Source organism: Melitaea cinxia, chromosome 28 (assembly GCF_905220565.1).
Source record: "Melitaea cinxia chromosome 28, ilMelCinx1.1, whole genome shotgun sequence".
In the NCBI taxonomy this organism is placed as follows: domain Eukaryota; kingdom Metazoa; phylum Arthropoda; class Insecta; order Lepidoptera; family Nymphalidae; genus Melitaea; species Melitaea cinxia.
In genome coordinates, this window is record NC_059421.1 from 6970335 (window position 1) to 6991629 (window position 21295).

At 31.0% G+C, this 21295-nt stretch overlaps 1 protein-coding gene across 1 annotated transcript in view; it reads right to left on the reverse strand.

The window, feature by feature from the left end:
- The window catches only part of LOC123667455 (sex peptide receptor-like), a 42405-nt gene extending 21479 nt beyond the window's left edge, over window positions 1-20926 (reverse strand). Inside the window, exons 1-2 of the mRNA XM_045601350.1 lie at window positions 20670-20926; window positions 12633-12870 (exon numbers count right to left, since the gene is read on the reverse strand). Of these exons, the coding sequence (XP_045457306.1) occupies window positions 12633-12870; window positions 20670-20926 (495 nt within the window). The remainder of the gene's footprint in view (window positions 1-12632; window positions 12871-20669) is intronic.
- Between the last annotated feature and the right edge of the window lie 369 nt (window positions 20927-21295).

Consider the following 21295-nt stretch of genomic DNA (forward strand, 5'->3'; position numbering starts at 1 on the left):
GGGCAAGGACGTTTCCTCATACACAAATACTCAGTGCTACTACAATGCTCGACTGTAAATTTGCTAATATACACGTCTAAGAACTACATTCAATATACTCTCAATCCTAGCGAAACAAATATTACTTTTCGAACTTTTGTTTTTAAATTTGTCGCACTTATAAAACAAATAAATAAAAAATAATATTTACTGCCATTAAAATATACTATAAAACCTCTTATTTTTAGCCTTTGCGTTAAACAGAAGTTGTAGAATCTTTCGATAGAGATAATTTTAGATATATAAAATAACTGTTATATAAAAAAAAATTGAACGATAATATATTTTAAGCGTACCTGATTTGCTAACTTAGCTTTTTATAATACGGATATATAACTTTAATCAACAAAGTGACGGATAATAAACTACAGGGAGACAGAAAAAATATCCTCAGACGTCTCAAGAACAGGGTACGAAAGCTTATTAGCGTAATTGAGTTTAAGTTGTTACTTATTTAGCGAACGGTTCGTAAAATAGCGTATAAAATTATACGATATTGTTTTTTTACGAGAGCCTCGGTGGCAAGAAATATATACTTAAAAAAAAACTTTTAAAATTGTCGTATAGAAAATCAAGCTTATGTTTTTTTCTACTATTAAAGTAGCCAACCAGAATATGCCCTTATTTTGATACCGCAGGGGAACCCATTTACGGGTGATATCTAGGACGCCCGGGTAGGCAGTACCGTATTTCGGCATCTGATCCGATCTGCAGGCAACAAGATCCCTCCAGCGATAGGCTGGCCACGGCGAAAACGTCAGACTTCTCCTCCATGGGGACTGTCGGCTCAATATGCCCGGACTTATTATAAGTAGCTACCATAGCGTATGGACACTTGCGATACCAGGTGCGTGAAGGAAGGTAAGACCATCTACCACTCACCTTTCCCAGTAACTCTGTTTAATTTATTCAATACAAGAATAGAACATATATACAATACTCGAGACCAGTATTATTTGGCTGTGAGCTCCTGTAACGATAAGGTACTTCTTGCTAAGATACTCGTATTTCTTCATAACATTATACGCTCTCTCTATTTCTCATATGGTACGTATTACACATATCATGGATCTCAAAATTTCTTACGAGAAATAATTACACATTATCCATCCGTGACTTTGCGAACTGTCATGCATGAGTTCCTATAACATATGTAAAAGGATGTATGTACGGTAAATGTAAAAAGGTCGACAATTCTTAAATATGTAGGGATGGCCACTTCAGATCGTCTGATATATAGAGATTTCATTTTTATACTTCAAAACAGTTTTAATTAGTAGCAAGATTTAGTGTTTGTAATACACTAGGTGTTCCGTTAGTGATTAAGTTTTTATTACCAAATTTATATGTGATTTAATTTATTTTTCTATTTATGTCAGTGTGTATATTTATTTTACAGTTTTTTTAAATTGTAAACGTAAGTTTATTCTTAATATTGATGTGTTATATATCTTATATAATTGTTATTACCAAAAAATTACATTCTTAGTGTAAAATGTTGATACTTTATACACTTTACTAGCGGACCCGGCAAGACGTTGTCCTGTCTGGAAAACAGCTACCAAATTTGATTACTTACATACCGATAGCAGTGGCACCTACCGCGTCCAATTGAGATAAAAACTACCGTATCTCCCAATCGTGGACCAAATAACAGATGCTTACAAATTTGATAAAATGAGTTCACTAGTTTCGGAGTTTATCGCCCACATACATCGTGACACGAAATTTTTATACATATAAATAGTAACCTTAAATAGATAAAATTTGAATTTTTAATTTAACGTAAAGCTCGCTATATGGTTTTTGAAATACATACATATAAGTATATACGTATTATTCGTGTAAAAAGCAGATAACTATGAATCTATGAATTCTAATTTCAGTTTGCTTCTTTACCTTTATATTTTACTACTTATATCATTTTGTTTGTCAAAATTAACTTAAGATTTTTTGTAGAAATATTTCTGTTGAGTCTGTAGTTTTTGTGCCCTGTTACTTTGTGAGTCTACATTACAAACATTTCGGAGACGCTATTTACGTGATATTTCTGAATTAATGTCGTTCTCCTGGGAGTGTAATTCTGATTTATATTGAGATACAACAAGCGTTGAATATAAAAATAAAGCCTTACTAAGTTGACACAGAAAATATAATTCTATATATTAGGCTAATAACTTTTGAGATAAGAGTATAGTCCAAAAAAAGTCATTACTTTTTCTGTTATTATGAAAATAAATAAAAAAATCTCATAATAAATAACTATAAGTTTTTTAAAAGCAAAAAAATGTTCTGGCGCTGACGCTTCATCTTGAGGCAGATATTTGTATTTAAAGAAAGAGCATTTAAAGTTTTACCCATTGTTTTTACTGTTAATAAAGGTAAACTAATAACTGTTGGTCGAGAATGAGCAACCATTAATGGTCCAAATCAGTTTTTTGATCAAATAACAACTCTAATCACAGGTAATCTATTGGAACCTGCTTAAAATCTTTTTAATGAAATTGAAATAAATGAAAGAACAACCATTAAATTTGTAAACTAGTATTTAGTTTTCTTTTACAATTTTTTCATAATCTTCTACATTTTTCTAATCAAGCAAATCTTCGTTCTATAACTCATCTTTTTAGTAATACTACAAAAGAATGTAGCTCATTACTTTTTATAACTTCAACATTGGCATTTATAATTGTTTTGATTTTAGAAATAAATTTTTCACCAGTATAACCAGCATCTACTATTATTTTTTGAATTGCAGAAAGATTTTCTGGTTCATTTTAAACCATTATTACAGCACTATTACGATCTGTTTTTTTCCTCTGTTTGTAACCCTTGCCTATCAATAGCAATATGACGTTTTATTCCTGAAATCTTTTTACCAGCATCATAACCTTTGTTTTTAGCAGTATCTGTATTTTTAACACTTTGTAAATCAATTATACAAAAACTAGTTTGTTCTTTTCTAAAATTATTGATACGAACTTTTATAACTGATTTTTTTTAATTAATTGTAAATCACTAGATTCTTTACCATTATTTTTACTTCAAACTTGAAAATAATAATATACAATTTGTCATTTTGGAAAATCTTTTGGTAACGTTCTTCGTTGACAACCACTTTTTAATACATATAAAACTGCACAAACACTTCATATAAATCTAAAGTTCCTGGTTTTGTTTTCTTTTTGCTGTTTTCTAAAATTGATCTTATGTTTTCAAATTGTTCTTTACTAACATTACTAGGATAATTTTTAATTATATATATACCTCTTATTTTAAAATATATAATCATTTTATCTTATTTTCCAAAAAAAAAATTAAACAGGTTCTAAATAAAATTCAATCTTTAAAAAGGCCAAACTATAAAAAAAAGTATTAATTCATTCACTACTAATAAAAGTAGTGGGCCTCATAATAAACTTATTTCATCCATTTATAAATTCAAATTTGATAGTTTTTTCCAATATTTAGTTATTCCCAAAATTGGTGATGTGATTATTGAAACTGTTCATGATAAACTAATTAAACTAAATGGTTTTATTCATGATTTTCAAATAGGAATACTAGTAGTATTTATATTATTATTATTATCAGTTAATAATGGTAATTGTGAATCTGTTAATGATTCTGACATAGTTAAATCATATGTACGATTTTATTTTTGTGTTACCCACATATTAGGATTTCTAAACATTTTTGAATATCATATCAAAAATTGACCGCTCCAGCGGGGAATGAACCCGCGTCTCCGACTGACCATGTCGGCGCTCTAGCCAATTAAGCTATGGAACGATGTACTCGCTAGATCGAAATTTTTGATATGATGATTTTTATATTCGGTTTAAGCGCCACGGTTCGCTTAAACCGAATATAAAAATCAACGGTAAGGGGTCCAAGTAGAGGCTTTCCATGCTTATTTCTTTTGTTGAAGCTTCCGTTTACTGAGTCGAAAAGTTTGTCAAATAATATCAAGATATCAGCAGTATCTTTGCACTAAGGTGGGAGTATACCCTTATCTGTAATAATAAATAATTGGGCATTAGACTAATAACAATTTCTCCATACATTAAAAATAATATATTCATTTTTCTCGTAGTATTTTTATGATTTTAGAAACTAAAATAATTTAATGTAGCCAAATATTTAATTCTATCCTTTTTCGTGTCTAAGTGAATGTAGGTATCCCTTCTTTTCCTTTCAGTCTTAGTTGCTATTGTAATATTTGATAACGGTAGGTCACTCATGGTAGAGCAATCCTCTACCTCAATAGAACAGTGTAACTCACTGTAAATTATATACAGAGATGAGGCTTTGTTCAGCTGTGGAACTTTAACATGCTGAGTCAGTTCAGTTTATACAACATTCACATTAAGGCATTGTTGAATTTTCTTTTTTATATTTGCAAATCATCACCAATATACACGGACGTTTTTTAACTTTAATTTTGTTCGTAAAAATCGGGAAATACTTTTAAACCGTTATAGGAGATTAGGGATCAATATACTGCAAAGTTAGGTTTCTATAAAGATGTTTTAAATAATTCAAATGTTTTCACAGCAGATGAATTTTGTTAGGAAACGAACTCATATCATATTAAAAATAATCTATTTTCAAATAATTAATTTTGAGCCAAGTCTTGATTCATAAAAGTCACAAATCCAACAAAGTATATAAAACTATGCTGTACCATAATAATTATTTAGCATAAGAAAAGAAATTAAATAAATAAACATTTATGGTTTTAATTAAGTTACGGATGTTATTTACGGATGGAGTTTCTGGTTTGACAGAAATATGGAAGAATTAATAAAAATACGAAAGGGATAAGCGGGAATATTTTAATACCTGCTAAATAAATACATAACTTGCGTTAAGTGAGAGAGCAGAAATCAAAGAGCAGAATGATTATAGCCTACAACTTTTTAAGATAGTATTCTAAATTGAATTGTTCTTGAACGAGTCAAAGTAAAATACAATTAAAAAACACTCGATATAATTATACAATATTTGTCATATACATAAATATTAAATCAAATTTATCAATATCTCTTATTTGATAGACATAACAACAGGTCAAAAAATAGAGTTAAGCTGTATATAATATCTTTCAAGCCAAAAATAACGACTTAAGTACTTCGAAAAGTTTTCCTTAGAATGGATAAAAGGAACCGATCATCAGAAGATACAATAACAAGGATCGTAATCCGTTTGATTATGGCAAGATAAAAAGAAATATTTCTTATACAAATGTACTTATACTATTTCGATGTTATTAATTTAGTTTGAAAGTTCTAAACCAATTTATAAAATATATAACATGTTTTAATATTAGGGCCTTTTCACCGATTGTTGATAAATTGTATCCTGTTTAACTTATATAAGTTATTGATAGCCGTAGCGTGCATTTCATATAGGCAGAAAGGCGCTGCCTACCCTGGCATGTTACTAAAAACGATATATAAAACATGAACATTACAATTATTTTTGAATACAATTTTTGAAAAAGACATAAATCATAATGCAATTTAAATCCGCTTCAAAAAACCCGCCGTCATATATGCGATATCAGCGCTTCGTGCGCATCGACGACGGGCTTTTTATGAAACTTCTGCCTACAATCGCATAACAAATGTCAGCAATGATAGTAAGACATTAAACAATCCTACAATTTTATAATGTCTCGCGCGTCATGTGGAATACGAACAAAGTATTGTGTTTTTAAAATTGGTCGGTTTAACAACGAAATTAGGCACTACCTAAGAATAACCTGTCAAATTAAATTGTCTTGAATTCGATACCGTTTGTACTAATAATTATGATTTTTGACACGGTCGCGTAATGGCAACATTGCACAGAGTAATATTATTCACTTTATTATTACTAACAATTCACTTTAAATTTTTCGTTTGTGCGTTCTTGTTATTAGTGAAAATATTAATATATAAGTGATGAATAAGTTTACTTGTGAAATATGTAACGGAGATGTGTGTTTTTGATGAAATTAAATAGTGCATCGAAATTCAACACGTTCGATTGTACAGATAAATTAAAAATTGTTCAGGCGTATCGATTTAACACATTAATAACAATGACGTTATAATTTTTTATTGATTAATTAATAAACAAGTACTTTCACTAAGAATACAATTTCGTAACTAATTAATAGTGTTATCAATGATTTCCTATGTTTGACACTAACGAAATTAACAGAGTGCCGGCCTTAGAGGTGTGTCTATCCAGTAACTTATTTGTTTGATGTTTCATTTGTATCACTCACTCATGAGTTCCCCAAGCTAATAGGTATCAGTTGGTTGCTGTACGTATATTTGTATGCCTGCATTATTAGTATAAATGCACTTTACGTGTCCAATAATTTACTTGTTTGTTCTTGAAATTATCGAAAAGCCTCTATTCCTAACAAAATTAATATAGATTAGGAAAAAATTGCGAGAAAGTAAGTGCAGTGTGGCTGTACAAATTTTTTTTTGACTGCCTACCCTGTTTAAAAACTTTATGCACGCCACTGATTGATAGGCTATTCTTTTAGATCCTTTTTTACGCTTAAGGCGTCCCAACTAAATAACATCAACGTTTGATTTTACAAGTGGCAAAAAGATACATTTGATAGATGAAATTAGTCGACTATATATACTAGCCCATCGGGGCAGTTTAGAGTGACACTGCTTTCTGCTCCGGGGGTTGTAGGTTTTTTGTGTTTCTAAGTAACGAAATAATCTAAATAAAAATTCTTGTGCAACTAGGAAAATATATTATTTAGAAGGGGATTTGATGGTGTCACCGTCCATCCATCCACCCATCGAGTCTATCGGACCGAGAATGTACTTTCAATCACATACATTTCAAAAAGTTCTACATGAAAACCCATTCCATACAAATAAGGGATCAAAGAATAATTATGCCAAAACCTTTATAAGGCATCCTTCAATCGAGCGTATTTTTAATATTCAACCTTACGTATAACCAAAAGGATATTGTAAAATAAAACTTGTACTACGACTTAAGAGAAATTTTCTATATAAGACAATGCTGTGAAACGTAAGCATTCGGATTGTTACTACATACAGCAATATATTGACATACCTTAGTATTATATGTTACATTTGTCTTTAGAAGTGAAGATGTAATTGATATTTGCTTGTTTTGTATTTAGTTAAGTTTTCTGAAAGCTCAACGTAATATTCTAAGTAACTGGTGAATTTGATTTAATTTTTGAAGCGAAACTTCCTTAGGCGTACAGCACAAAATGTTTGATATTGTTTCTATTTATTTCGCTGACTTTGTGTGCATATTGAATTTTTATCTTGTTCCAGCTTTTTCAGTTGATTTTCTATTAGTTGTTCTTTACGCAGGCGGGTTTTTCGTTTTTTTTAATTATTATTTTATTTATGTCCCTTTAGTCAGACAAATTACGTAATCGGTTCAATTTATTAAAACAGTTTACATCATGTGGTTGATTAAGTAATTTTTTAGGGTCAAGAGAACTGATAGCAAGCCCGGAGAAAGATCTCACTCTGCTCAAAGCAACGTAAGCCTGACCTTTAGCAAATAGGTGACTGCTTAAGTCAACAACTATTAGTTTTAATATAATGAAATTATTATTAAAATTATTTGTTTGTATTTGGTATTATGTATTTGTTATTGATTTTATTAATGTAATTGTAAATTGGTGTGACATTTATTAATTTTTATTTGTAATTTTAATTATATGTTTTTTTTAAACATTGTATTTTATTAGAAAGGCTACACCCCGAAGTTGATCGTCGCCTAGGAGGCGAGTTTGGCATGGCATAGGCGTGGGAAAGAGCAAAGTCCACATTTTTTAAACTTTAATATTGCATTTCTTTATTAGTATTACGGTAATAATAATCATGATATACCTTTTTAAAATCCTTGTATTGTGCCCTTCAATTTGATACCCATATTGTAGTATTCGAGAAAAAAATTTTTTTTTCATTAACTACAATGGCTTCGCGCAGCCGCCATGTTTGATTTTTTTTTAATGTCACCTATCTAAGAACACTTGGGCAGCTAAGACGAACCCAACGATACCTCAATTATGTAAATCCGTTCAGTGGTTCTGGAAATATGAGGTAGTAAAGAATATTACATACAAATATACATACATACAAGATACGCGCGAAAAACATAACCCTTCCTTGGCAGTCGGGTAAAAAGACTCATTTCAATAGAAAAACAGTTTTCAAGACATTTGAAAGTAAGTAAAAGGCGACCATTGCTTTTAATTATATTATTCTTTTTAGCATTTTATTTAATTTTAAATTACCAGAGTAATTATCTGTAGAATAAAATAATATATTAGAAGAAAGAATATAAAAAATTGTTGAATAGTTGATTAGCTAACTTCAGATGACGGTGTGCGCGCGCATTCATTGGCCAGCTAATTAAAGGGTGCTAATTTCAGGGTGTCGGTTTTTTTTTCGTGATGGTGTGCGCGCGCATCGTAAGAATATACTCTCATAGTTTTTCCCTAATGCGCCTTATATATATATATATATATATATATATATATATATATATATATATATATATATATATATATAAGGCGTATAACTTCAAAATAATCTAATTAGAAATCCAACAAACCAAAGCATCTCATTATATCAAAAGCGTAACATATAATACACCCCATTAATAGACAATTACGACTTTTCTCCTGTTTCATACGAATTTCTCCGATTTCAAAGGAACTGAATAGAAAAAAAAATCTTTTAATAATGTCAATCTTGGTCGTAATCGTAATTGTAATGGTTCAAATATAACAAAATTGTTCATCTAGTATTTGCCGGTATTGAGTTTTGATGTCCATTAAATTCAATATATTTTACGATTACTGCTCCGGTCATATAAAAGTAATAACTTACGAAACGTTTTTTTTTATCGCGCAAACGCTCCCGTACTTTTATTCGAAAAACAATAATTACAGAGATTTAAATCATAGACGAAGACGGTTCTACTAATCAGAAAAAAAAATGTTGGTATAAAGAATAAACGCTTCAGCCTGTAATATCCCACTACTGGACATAGGCCTCTTTCCCCATGTAGGAGAAGGATCAGAGCTTAATCCACCACGCTGCTCCAATGTAGGAAAAAAAATGCAAGAATAAAAAAAAAGTATTATTATTATTTTTTGACAATACTGAAGTCCACTAAAGCTCACGTGCTCACTCACACTTTGTTCATTCAAACACGGCAGAAGAGAAACTTCTGACTTGAAGAGATTTTTTTCATCGATAATATAATATACTGTGTAATGTATTGTATCTCATACTCTCCTATATATTTAAGTATTTGTTTCTTTATCGTGACGCATTTTCGTTTAATCAAGTTTCAAATCACAACGATTCTAAAGAAGTTTTACTTCGAAAATTATCTAATTATGTAGATATGTGTCCAGAAGTGTATATTGTGCTATGCACCCGCAACCGTGTCACAAAAAAGTTTTTGTCAAGTCATGGAATTATTTGCAAACGATAACATCCATGACTTATTGCCAATCTTCCAAAGTTTAAGCTTGTGAACTTTCGCTTAACGCTCGGTTTTAGTAATAGTCACTTTTTTTTTCGCATGGAAATGTTTTTACGCAGCCTCGCGCTGTCGCTTCGCAGCCTCCTTTAACGCCATGACCTCCTCGCAGAAGGAGGTTACGGCCGACTAGCACCTCTCGCTACTGAGCATGCTGCGGATCACGTTAAGCAATGACAGATCTTCGCCTATTACGGCCACCAGTGCGCAGCGCTGGGGCCCTCAAGCGACACAGTCCTCGAGAGTGTGACGCGCCTATCACTTGGCTCACCACACGCGTGAACGGCAGGGTGGTCTCCCTACCCGCGATTTAGTCATATTCGCTGACGTAAGTAATTCATGCTATGCAGGCAAAAATGTAAAATGTATAACTGTAATATTGTAATATATACATACATATTTGCATGCCAAGCAATTTGTAGTTAATTTGTTCGCCGGAAGCGAAAAAAAAGTGTGTGTATTTATGTACGCACGTAAGAAGTTATACTTCATTGGCTAGCTAACTTCACGTTGCTAACTTCTTCTTCGTTGACAAGCTAACTTCAGATGTTGGTTGGTTGGACTGTGTGCGCGCGCATCCTAAAAATTTGCTCTCATCATTTTCCGCTAACGAGTCAAAAGAAGTATAACTTCAGAAAAAAAAAACGTTCCATGAGTACTTGGCCTTAGTAGTAGCGTGAAGTTTTGTACGTTACAATCTTCCTTAATTAAAATAATTTCTACCGAAAAATGTTTTATCTTATCTGTTTGGTGATTTAGAAGTAAGTACGTTCAAATATTTTTAGACCAAGTGTCGCCAGAAAAATAAATCGTAAAAAAATATCACAAACAGTCTGATCTCCGTTGTATCCCATACAAAAGGTTTCGTAGGGTTTTTACTGTATACTGGCATCTCTATTGTTGGATTTATATTTTTACAAGCTCTGAAGAAACGAAATAATGGGTTGCTTAACCTTTGTTCCGAAAATTTATGTAGGACATTATAATTACTTCAGAAAAACTCTAAGTACACGAATTGTTGAATATAATAAATTGATCTTTACCATTTTCTTATTTATATATTTTTATTTTAATATCGATGTATTGTGTGTTTTTATCAAGACTTTTTTTAAATAGTTATTATAAAAAAAAAAAAACAAAAAAAATTCAGTGTATAACAGCCGGTTATTACGTATCACAAACATCAAATTTCCTTAGAAATAGATGACACAAATTTCTTTAGAATCATGAAAAACCCTTAATTACTTCATTTAATCCCAATTTTCATCATTACAATACTATTAAATCATGAAAGTGTATATTTATCTTAAAACGATGGAATCTTTTTAACTATTAATGATTCTTTAATTCATTAAATATTGTTTGATTTTAAGTTTCATTTAAATATCAAACATTATAAAAGTAATCTTAAGCCACCGCAAAATGTGTATACTATTTATACTATATAGATACTATTTTTAACATTTTTATTAGATCTTTGAACGTTTCCATCAACGTGAATATGAGAAAAATATTCTCGAATATATGTAACAAAGAATTCTGTTCCAGCGACGCTCGAATCACACGCTCGTATATTTAAAAGCAACGAGAACTGACTCAAATGTATGTTATTTTAACGTGCTTTTATTTGAATTTCGTAAAATGTTAAGAACATTATTTCTGAACATTTTAAATTGAAATTTTATTGCTGTTTTTTACACATTTAATACGTGAAGCTAAATGCCAGTTATTATCCTAATCTTTTAATTTATTTATTAAAAATCATAAAAAGAACTTCACGTTAAAATTTTTTGAAGTAAAAATTTTGTACGCACGCTTGACTTGAGAGTAATTTGGTGAATGCGTGACGAAAGCGTTACGAAAAGGGTGATCTGGCGAGACGAGCAGAAGTTGAAAGGGAGATATAAGTTAGTGAAAATAGAAAGAGAGAAAGAGCGAAAGTTACGTTTCGTAAGTTTTACTTCAGTCGTGTGGTCTGAAGCACACTCGTTTTTACGAAAGGTTTTTACGATTAGGTGTTAAGTATCTAAATAAAATCTCTTCTTACTTCAGCCTGCGCGTAAGATAGACAAACAACGTGACTGTGATTCTAATGATTATTTCCAGTTATTGTCCGAGATTTAGGGTAAACGTATCTGCTCCATACGATAATTTACCCTCCATGAATATATATATAGCTTTACCAGTCGGTTGTTACTTATAACACATGCATTAAGTTGCTTACCATAGGAACAGACAACCGTGTGTGTATTGTGTAGATATTTATTTGTTTATTAATAATAGCTACATATTTAAAAGAAAATAATTAAAAAAAACCTTAGCTCGTTCTTAGGATGTAAAGAAAAAAGTTAATCTTGAAGCCCATCGCAGTTCATTGCTGAACATAGGTCTCCACAAGTTCGCGCCAAAAATGGCGTGAGCTCCTGTGTTTTGCCCATAGTCACCGCGCTGGGCAGACGGGTTGGTGACCGCAGGGCTGGCTTATCAATAAGTATCAACACCGCTTTAAGCTTGATATCATTTTGAGTTTGTCGTTTTTGTTTTACTGAGCTTCTTGTATACATGTTATTTATAAGTAAAATTCTAGATAAAGGTTTAGAGTGAAAAGTTTCACTATACATTCAACATGTTACATTGATCATTATATCCTAATATAAATTAATACTTAAGCAAGTAAACCCGGCAAACTTGGTAATGTTTAACAGTTTTTTAGTATATCGGTATGTTTTGAATTTACACTTATATAAAATCTTGTCCTGACAATAAAAGTTTCGTTTTTATTGTCAGGACTTTGGTATTGTCAGGGTTTTGGGTTGTCTGGAAGAAATGACTAATTAGCCGTAAGTCCACCCATTGTACTTCACTCTCTGTAACTATCTTTATGCTTTGTTTGTAATATTTATAAAAAGCATAAAAATAAATAAATGCCGATTTTGGTGCATTTTTACTGATGTTATGCGCGTACATACATTTTAGAGATTTATTTATATTAAAACACATATTAAATTACTATTTTTGACAAAACTTACCTCATTCATGTAATGCCAAGCTTGACACGCTCGTACAGGACTCAGAGGTTTGTAATGGTTTCCGAAGGTGTACATGTAGAAGAGCCATGGCGCTGGGAACAGCATGGTGAACATATCGCATAGCGCCATCGCCATAAGGACAACGTTGGTAGGAGTTCTCATGTGGCGACGGGAGAGTACCACCACAATGAGAGTGTTCGCGACTGTCGTGGTGGCAAGGAGGAACGGTGCGATGTATCTGTAAAATTAGAACATTATTAGAATTGTATTAAAATCTTACTAGGGTGGGGCAAGAAATTACTTGTTCAAAATCTGGAGCAGAGCGTCTGGGGAAGTGATGCAACTTTACTTAATATATCATTACATAGTATAAAATAAAGTCGCTTCCCGCTGTCTGTATGCTTTGATCTTTAAAACTGGGCAACGGATTTACATACAGTTTTCTTTAAATAGAGTGATTCCAAAGGAAGGTTTATACGTATAATGCATGCGTAATATAGTAGAGGAACACTGATAGTTTTTGCAACCGTGCGAAGCCGGAGCGGGTCGCTAGTATAATAATATAACCAAATAATACTACCCTAGATTACGATAACCTATGACTCTTTGGTTTAACATAAAATAAAATAAATGTAGGTACTAACCGCTTTTTGTCAGTACATTTGTCTATAACCGATATTTCAAACGACAGGCAGATTTAAAGCGTCAATTTCAAGTATTAGGTAATACGACTTCTGAATTTTTTTGTGCTTCTTTTTCGAGACTAAATGTCCTATAAAAAGAGTACTATAGTCATTTTATCAATGAATAGATTACAAAAATCATAAATACCATAATTGTGTTGAAAGAATTATCAAAATCGGTTCATAAACGACGAAGATATCCCCGAACATACATTAAAAAAAATTATATATATATAAAACCCGAACATACATTAAAAAAAATTATATATTTTTTTGAAGTCGGTTAATAAAAAAAAAAACAAATCAGTCTTTGTGCTATTGTCTTTTTAATGAAACAATGTCTAAGACTAAGTCTAGACAAGTAAGTACATGTACCTATTGATTATTTTCGTCAATATAATTAGACATAAATTATTCAAGAAGAGTACCCGTAGCGTGTACACTTATTTGTATAATAAGTATCGTCTTTCTGACAAGGTTAAAAATGTATTTCATTTTAACACTAAGGCCGCAGACATACTGGACAAACGGTTTGTGTCTGACTGGCTTTTTTGGGTAGGTATACCTTTCTATTATATATATTTTAGACTTCGTTTAATTCGGATGTGAACGTAAGTTCTTGACAATTGAAACAGATTACATAGTTTAGTTTTGTGTATATATTATAAAAACCGAGACCGACAGCTTAACGTGCTCTGCGAGGCAGGGTGTGGAGGCCCGCAAGGACATACAGCCAAACCGGAAATAAATATTTTTAAATATACAAATATCAAACCCAAACGGGAATCAAACTGGCAAACTGCCGGTTGTTAGACGCGTACATGGCACACGAACCACAAGAGAGCGCTTATTACATATTTCTAACGTAAATATATAATTAAAAATACCATCAAAATACGCAAAAAGCAAACGATTTTAAATGTCACCAAATTGAAAATGTTTGTGGAGTTATACGACGCAGATAAAATTTTATGTAATGGTTATTTTACGGTTATTAATATAAAATTTTATCAATTTAATTTTGTGTAATAACCAAAATTGTAACCAAACTTAAAATTGCTTTTAGTTAAAGTCATTTTATATTTAAAATGATAATGATCGTAAAATTTTATGGAAATCCAATATGGTCGCTATTATTGATTCCAATTACGAAAAAAGGTTATATTTAGAGATTTTTTCTTACAAACGAAACCAATTAAGTCAATCCTTTAAAAAATGTAAATAATACGAGTATGTAGACTTGAAATTATACCTGGTTCTGTAATGGAGATCTTATTGTATCTAACTTTCAATCGATTTTAAACAATATATAAAAGTTATTTTACAGTATGTATACACGTAGAAACTATTATTATTAGTGTTTACGTATGAATTTTATATTTTTATTTTAAAAAATTAACTAATAATAACGAGCGCAATTTATTACCGAAATATATAAATGAATAATTGAAATTCATTGTTGAATTAAACACAAGTTCAAAACTGTACAATCCAAACTTTACAAATAAATCACTAAAAATGATTGCAATATTTTACTTGTAAACAACTAAAATTGTATAATGTTTTAATAATTGTTTATAGTAATTAAGGAACTGTTTATAATGTAAACTATTTTGTTATTCATTTATACAATTCAAAACATCAACATTAATTATTTTAGCGCACTTGGCGTCATACAACGTTCACTAGTTTACGTACCCATGCAATAATTATGGCTAATACTTTTTTAAGTACAGTCTTTAAATACGAATTCATTTTTAAATTTCATCTACCACAAGAAAATGGGAAATAAAAATTAAATAGTCTGCTTATCATAAATCTAATGATCGATGAAAATGAGCCATCTAACAAAATCTAATTTATTAATGTTTTATTAGATTCGCGCCAAAATACTGGCAAGTGAGAAAATAAAACGCGTTAAAAAATTATAGTTCTTTTTTTATATTTATGTTTTGCCAGTATTGTAAAAGAAATGTATACTTTTACACAAATTCACCCGAAAATGAATAGAAATTGGAATCAAAATTAAAGGTTTAAGAAACTGTATTAAGCAGGATAGAACTAGATTTGAAGCCGTTTATATAATTAATTAATTAATTACCTGTCGCCAGCATGATATTTGAACAACAAGAAATGAAGAAAAAAATAACGGAAAATAGTCCACTATATATAGAGCGCTTACAGGATCTCATAGCTTTGTTTTTTTTACGTATCCTTGTTAAATATTCGTTTATTTTTAGTGACGGTTTGAACTTTTCATAAAAATTTCACCTACTCCAAACAATTTATCACCTTTCAAAATACGCGTTTGTCATAAAACGTAATATAAATCAAAGAATCTGTATCCAGAGTAAAACGTATACATTTGTTCGAAGTTTAACCGATGTTAAATTTTTCATCTGTGACAGATTTTGTTTTCAGTAATTGATATTATTGATTTGATATTTTGGATATGCCGCTTTATGTTGAGTGTGTAAGGGAGAGGTTAAATCATCATTACAGCCTATACAGTCCACTGCTGGACATAGGCCTCCACAAGTTCACGCCAAAAATAACGTGAACTCATGTGTTTTGCCCATAGTCACCACGCTGGGCAGGCGGGTTGGTGACCGCAGTACTGGCTTTGTCGCACCGAAGACGCTGCTGCCCGTCTTCGGCCTGTGTATTTCAAAGCCAGCAGTTGGATGGTTATCCCGCCATCGGTCGGCTTCTTAAGTTCCAAAGTGGTTGTGGAACCTTGTTATCCCTTAGTCGCCTCTTACGACACCCACGGGAAGAGAGGGGGTGGCTAAATTCTTTAGTGCCGTAGCCACACAGCACAGAGGTTAAATATCTTGGGGAAATTAAAAACTCTAAGACCTGTTAATTTTGTTTATATTTTATGTCTTATATTGATTGATGGAATCAGCCTGTAACATCCTACTGCTGGAAATAAGCCTCTTTCTCCATTTAGAAGAAAGGTTAGAGCTTAATTCACCACGTTTTTTAAGAACTGCTTGCTACCAATAATGTTATGAGATTGTTTAAAAGTGCTTTTGAAGCATAGCTAAGTAAAGAAATTTGAAGATAGTGAGAAAATATGAAGAAGGAGAAAAACAAAAAAAGTGAAAATAAATCAATATTAGCTAGAATAGAACTATTCGGCTAGCATCATGTCTACTGTCTGCTATTTTATTAAAAGCTTCATTTAACTTGCAATATATTTATGTATGTCAGTATGTATGTTTTTATTATATACTTTATTGCATTCAAAAATACATATAAAACATAAAATAATAGTAAGGTTTATGGCAAAGGCTGACTTATCTCTGAAAGAGATTTCTTCCAGTCAACCCATGGTCATGAGTAAGTGTTTCATATAGCGAGGCAAACAGTGCAAGAAGACAAAAATAAATAAATAAAAGATAATAAAATTTATATATATACAAAAATGTAACATACTACATACTAACAAAACCATATAAAGATACATAGCAAAATACAAATATACTTATACGTATACATAAACATATACATACTCACTATAATATATAAGTAAATACATACATATTCTAGGTTTTTTAGGGTGGAATATTGCAACTCAGTTTTGAAGCATAATTATACCTTTAACTGTCTAAGCTGAAATTTTCTTTACACGTTTATTTTGAATGACTATGCATGTTTAGCTATGTGACGTTATTCTAAATCCAATATGGCTACTACATTCAAGATGGTAGAATAGTTATTTTTAATACGCTCTTACTATATCATCATGGGTATCAAATGAAAGGGCTAGTTGAGTATAGCTCGAAACACGAAATGACGTAACTATAAATCTAACATGGCGGACTTTTAAATATGGCGGACTTTTGATATAATCCTACGATATTGGTACCAAATGAAATGGCTTGCGTAGAGTAACTCGAAAAACAAATTGACGTTTCTCTAAATCCAATATGGTGGATTTGTAAAGATGGCGAACAAAGTTTTTATGCTTTCCTTCAGTATGGGTATCATTTATGAAAGGGTTTGCTTAGAGTAGCTCGAAGGATATAGTGACGCTACTCTAAATCCAATATGGCTACTAAAGTTGGCAAACTAAGTTTTTATATTTTTCTACATTATGAGTATTAAACGAAAGGATGTTCTGAGAATACTAGACTGGAAAACCTCTTCAGCGATAACTAAAAAGTTAAAAATAAATTTAAGTAAAACCCTTTTACCATTATAACAATCATTACACAATATACATGATACAAAGGCTTGCCGCGAGAGTCAAGTACTCGTATTGATCTAAGTAAAGTAAAGTAATTTCGATCAAGTTATTTAAATTACTTTTTTAAGCTATTGTATAGCTTCTATCGCGGGCCTTGAGCGCGGGGACCGAATCCAGAAATTCCGTAACGAAAAAAACCTCACGCTCCCCACTCCGACGGGCACGGAGGTGTGGCTTGAAGGCCGTGCATCGTCTAACGTCGTTTCAGTTCGGCAGTCTTCGACACGGCGTTGTGTGCGTGCGTTAAGTCGCAAACTTATGTTTCTTATTTCAGTTATCATAAACCTATAGTTTCAATGATAAATATTCCTGAATAACCAACAGCTACTGTAAGATAATAAAACCCACATGTATTGTAAAATAATAAAAATATTTTAAACAATATTAACTTTTTATTTATTTAATAAAAGAAAAAAAAAATGTTTTCTTATCGGTCACCACGCTCAAAAAGTGTAACTTGAATTAATATCAAACAAAAAGAAATACTGCATAAATAAAATAAATAAATAATTATAATTGCATAAGTTGATATTTTTCTACGTTGGTAATTTTCGAATTAAGTAAATACGAGTGTATGAATCTCGCTACAAGCTTTCATATCATATTAATCGTGTAATGACGTTATATGTTGAATGTAAAAGTTATAAAGGAAAAGTTTTAATTTAAATTTTATTCTTTTTAGCATATTTGAAATAAAAGCTTGTTTTTTAAAAAAAAATTACTTTAATTTTTTCTGTTTGACCTTTGTCCCTCTCCTTCTCTCACAGAAAAGTGCTTTAATCTAAGTTTAAATTTCTGCCGACTTTAAAAATATTTTTTTCTCAAGTTTGAATTTGGGAAAGATAGTAATATTATTTATTAATTGTAAACCAATATCTAGAATATGTTAACAATCTATATAGCACAAGTTTTACATAAAAAAAAAACCCTTTTAAAGTTAAAAACAATTACGAGAGAATATTTATATAAAACGACGCTTGAACATAAACGCTGAAACACTTTTTTATCTCGATAAATTCAAAGTGTAAAAAACAAACTTCAATAAACACAATACAGGTACTGTACAAAACAATCTACGCGAGTTGGAATAGAAAAAAATTGTCGAACTAGATCAAGCGAAAGTTTACTCTACGAGGCATACAGTTCCATCAAAGTATGAATGTTAAATCATTGCTGTATATTCGAGTAGGAAAATCTATATATTGCATTCGATATGGATGAAAGGGTAAGATATAACGTCAAAGCCTGCATCAGATTCCATTTATATTGGATCTGCTCAAACGAGTAAGCTATTCGGATGAGAACATGGAAGTTCGTCTACGCACACTACGCAGTTTTGGCTAAGTTTAGCTTAAATATTTGCTTTTTTGATTGAGACAAGTCGTTGCTTATTTGAGTTCTGGTAAACATTTAAAGCCTATTATCTTATGTTTTACATAATAGATGGTGAAATTACACGTCCAGGTTGTCTAATTTTACTATTCTAATTTGGCCGAAACTAACGCATATCATTAGAACTCGTTACTTTAATAATTATTTTGTGGCAATATTTCTTTCTCAATTTCTTTCACTTTCTTTGGATTTCACAAGAAACTCTCCAATGTAAAAAAATGACCTATCGGTTTCTAAAATTAGCAAGTTTAAGTAACTTTTCAATTTTATAGTATTATATTGTTACTGTGAACTTCTAAATTAAATAGGGTAAATTAGATTTATCAGAGTCAAAAACTGTGGTTACTGTACAGAATATTGCACAAGAATATTTTAGGCTTTCCAAGCTTTCACTGATCATTGAACTTTTGAAATTCTATTAAGATTCACGTCTTATTTAAACCAGGTCTAGAACCTATCGAGTACAAATAGAAAAATGCACGTCAGTTACCATAGCAGACGTTAAAACTCGCTACTCAGTCAAATCGAGAATTTTCCTTTTATTTTAGTTATTAAAATTATCAATCTGCTGTAGAAATAAAATGTAACCGAAGAATTTTGAAAATGTTTTCTTACTCTGTATATTTTGGTACACAAGCATTATAAGTAGTAATTCAATTTGTCACTCAAAATGTACGGAGAGTTGAATATGTAATACGATTACGTGAAGGTCACATGTTCATACGCAAATTGACGCCATAAGCAATATTACATACGAATATTTATGCCAGGAACTATATTTCTGAAATTTACTTGACATATATGATATTACTGAATGCTTTGTCTTTATTTTGATATAAATTATCAGAAAAAATGGTAAAGTTGCTTCACAAGTTTAATCATAAGGATGTATGCTTAAGTAATGTAATTTATTAACTTAAAATTGTTAACTAATATCCAATAGACTTTTATGGAATCTAGCCCTAAGAAAAATAAAAAATAAACCGGCCAAGAGCGAGTCAGACTCGCGCACGAAAGGTTCCGTACCATAGACTAGATAAAATATATAGACAAATTTTTTTGTTAAATGTTTTTTTTTTTTTTAATTTTAATTTTATTATTTATCAATAAAGTAAATACACAATTAAGTTTTTTGTGAATATTTCAAATGCTTACCTGTTACCATTTATCGATATCGAGCAAAAATAGGCAAAAAATGGCGTATGATATTTTGTATGGGAACACCCCTTAAATATTTATTTTATTCTAATTTTATTATTTATTATTAAAGTCAAAATCTCAAAGTCAAAGTCTACTACTACTGAGTATTTTGTGAATATTTTAAGTGTCTACTTGTTGCCTTTATTGATATCGAGCAAAGAAGGGCCAAAAAAATCGTGTTTGTTGTATGGGAGCCCCCCTAAAATATTTATTTTATTTTGTTTTTAGTATTTGTTGTTATAGCGACAGCAATATATAATTTTTAAAGATTTCAACTATCTAGCTATCGCGGTTTTTGAGATACAGTCTGGTAATAGTTATTTCACCCTTTGGGTACGAAACTCTAAAAAGCGATAAATTACTTGAACTAGTTTCGTATTCCTTCAGTTTAACGCTATTGCTTTTATATTGCCACTTCCTTGCACAACGCTTACAATTACACTATCACTGCTATTATAACCTACGTAATACTAAAATATTATGTTATCTACTTAAGAGCTTACTTACCCATACATAGGTTCTGCATAATTAATAGGAAATTCACAAGTTACATTCAAGTAAACGTGCGAGTGATTCGACGAACAGTAATCTTCTGATGTGAAATTTGAATATTCTAAGCTCTCTGTCAGATTATCGCTAAAACTGTAATTTAATCTCGGTAAATCTATTACGTCGTTCGGTAATATTTTATCTATGCCAGGTTTGAATGTCCTTGAAATGTTTTGCAGTGATGTGTAGTCGGTCCATTCGTCTTGCGTCGCCATATTGTTTTCTTTAATCTGTTACCTGACGCTTGACAGTGACATGTTGATTTTTCAAACTTTTGGTATTGACGGAGATCTTACGTCACATTTCTGTCATTATATCTGTGGACAAAGAAAATAAAAATTAGTTTTACGAGAAACAATTTTATTATGATGGAAATGAACCGAGCCCGAACACATTATCACTACATAGTATAAAACAAAGTCGCTTTCTCTGTCCCTGCACATGTATGTACGCTTAAATCTTTAAAACTACGCAACAGATTTTGATGCGGTTCTTTTTAATAGATAGATTGATTCAAGAGAAAGGTATATATGTATAATAACATCCATTAAATAGTGGAGAAATACTGTTATTTTTGAGTTTTC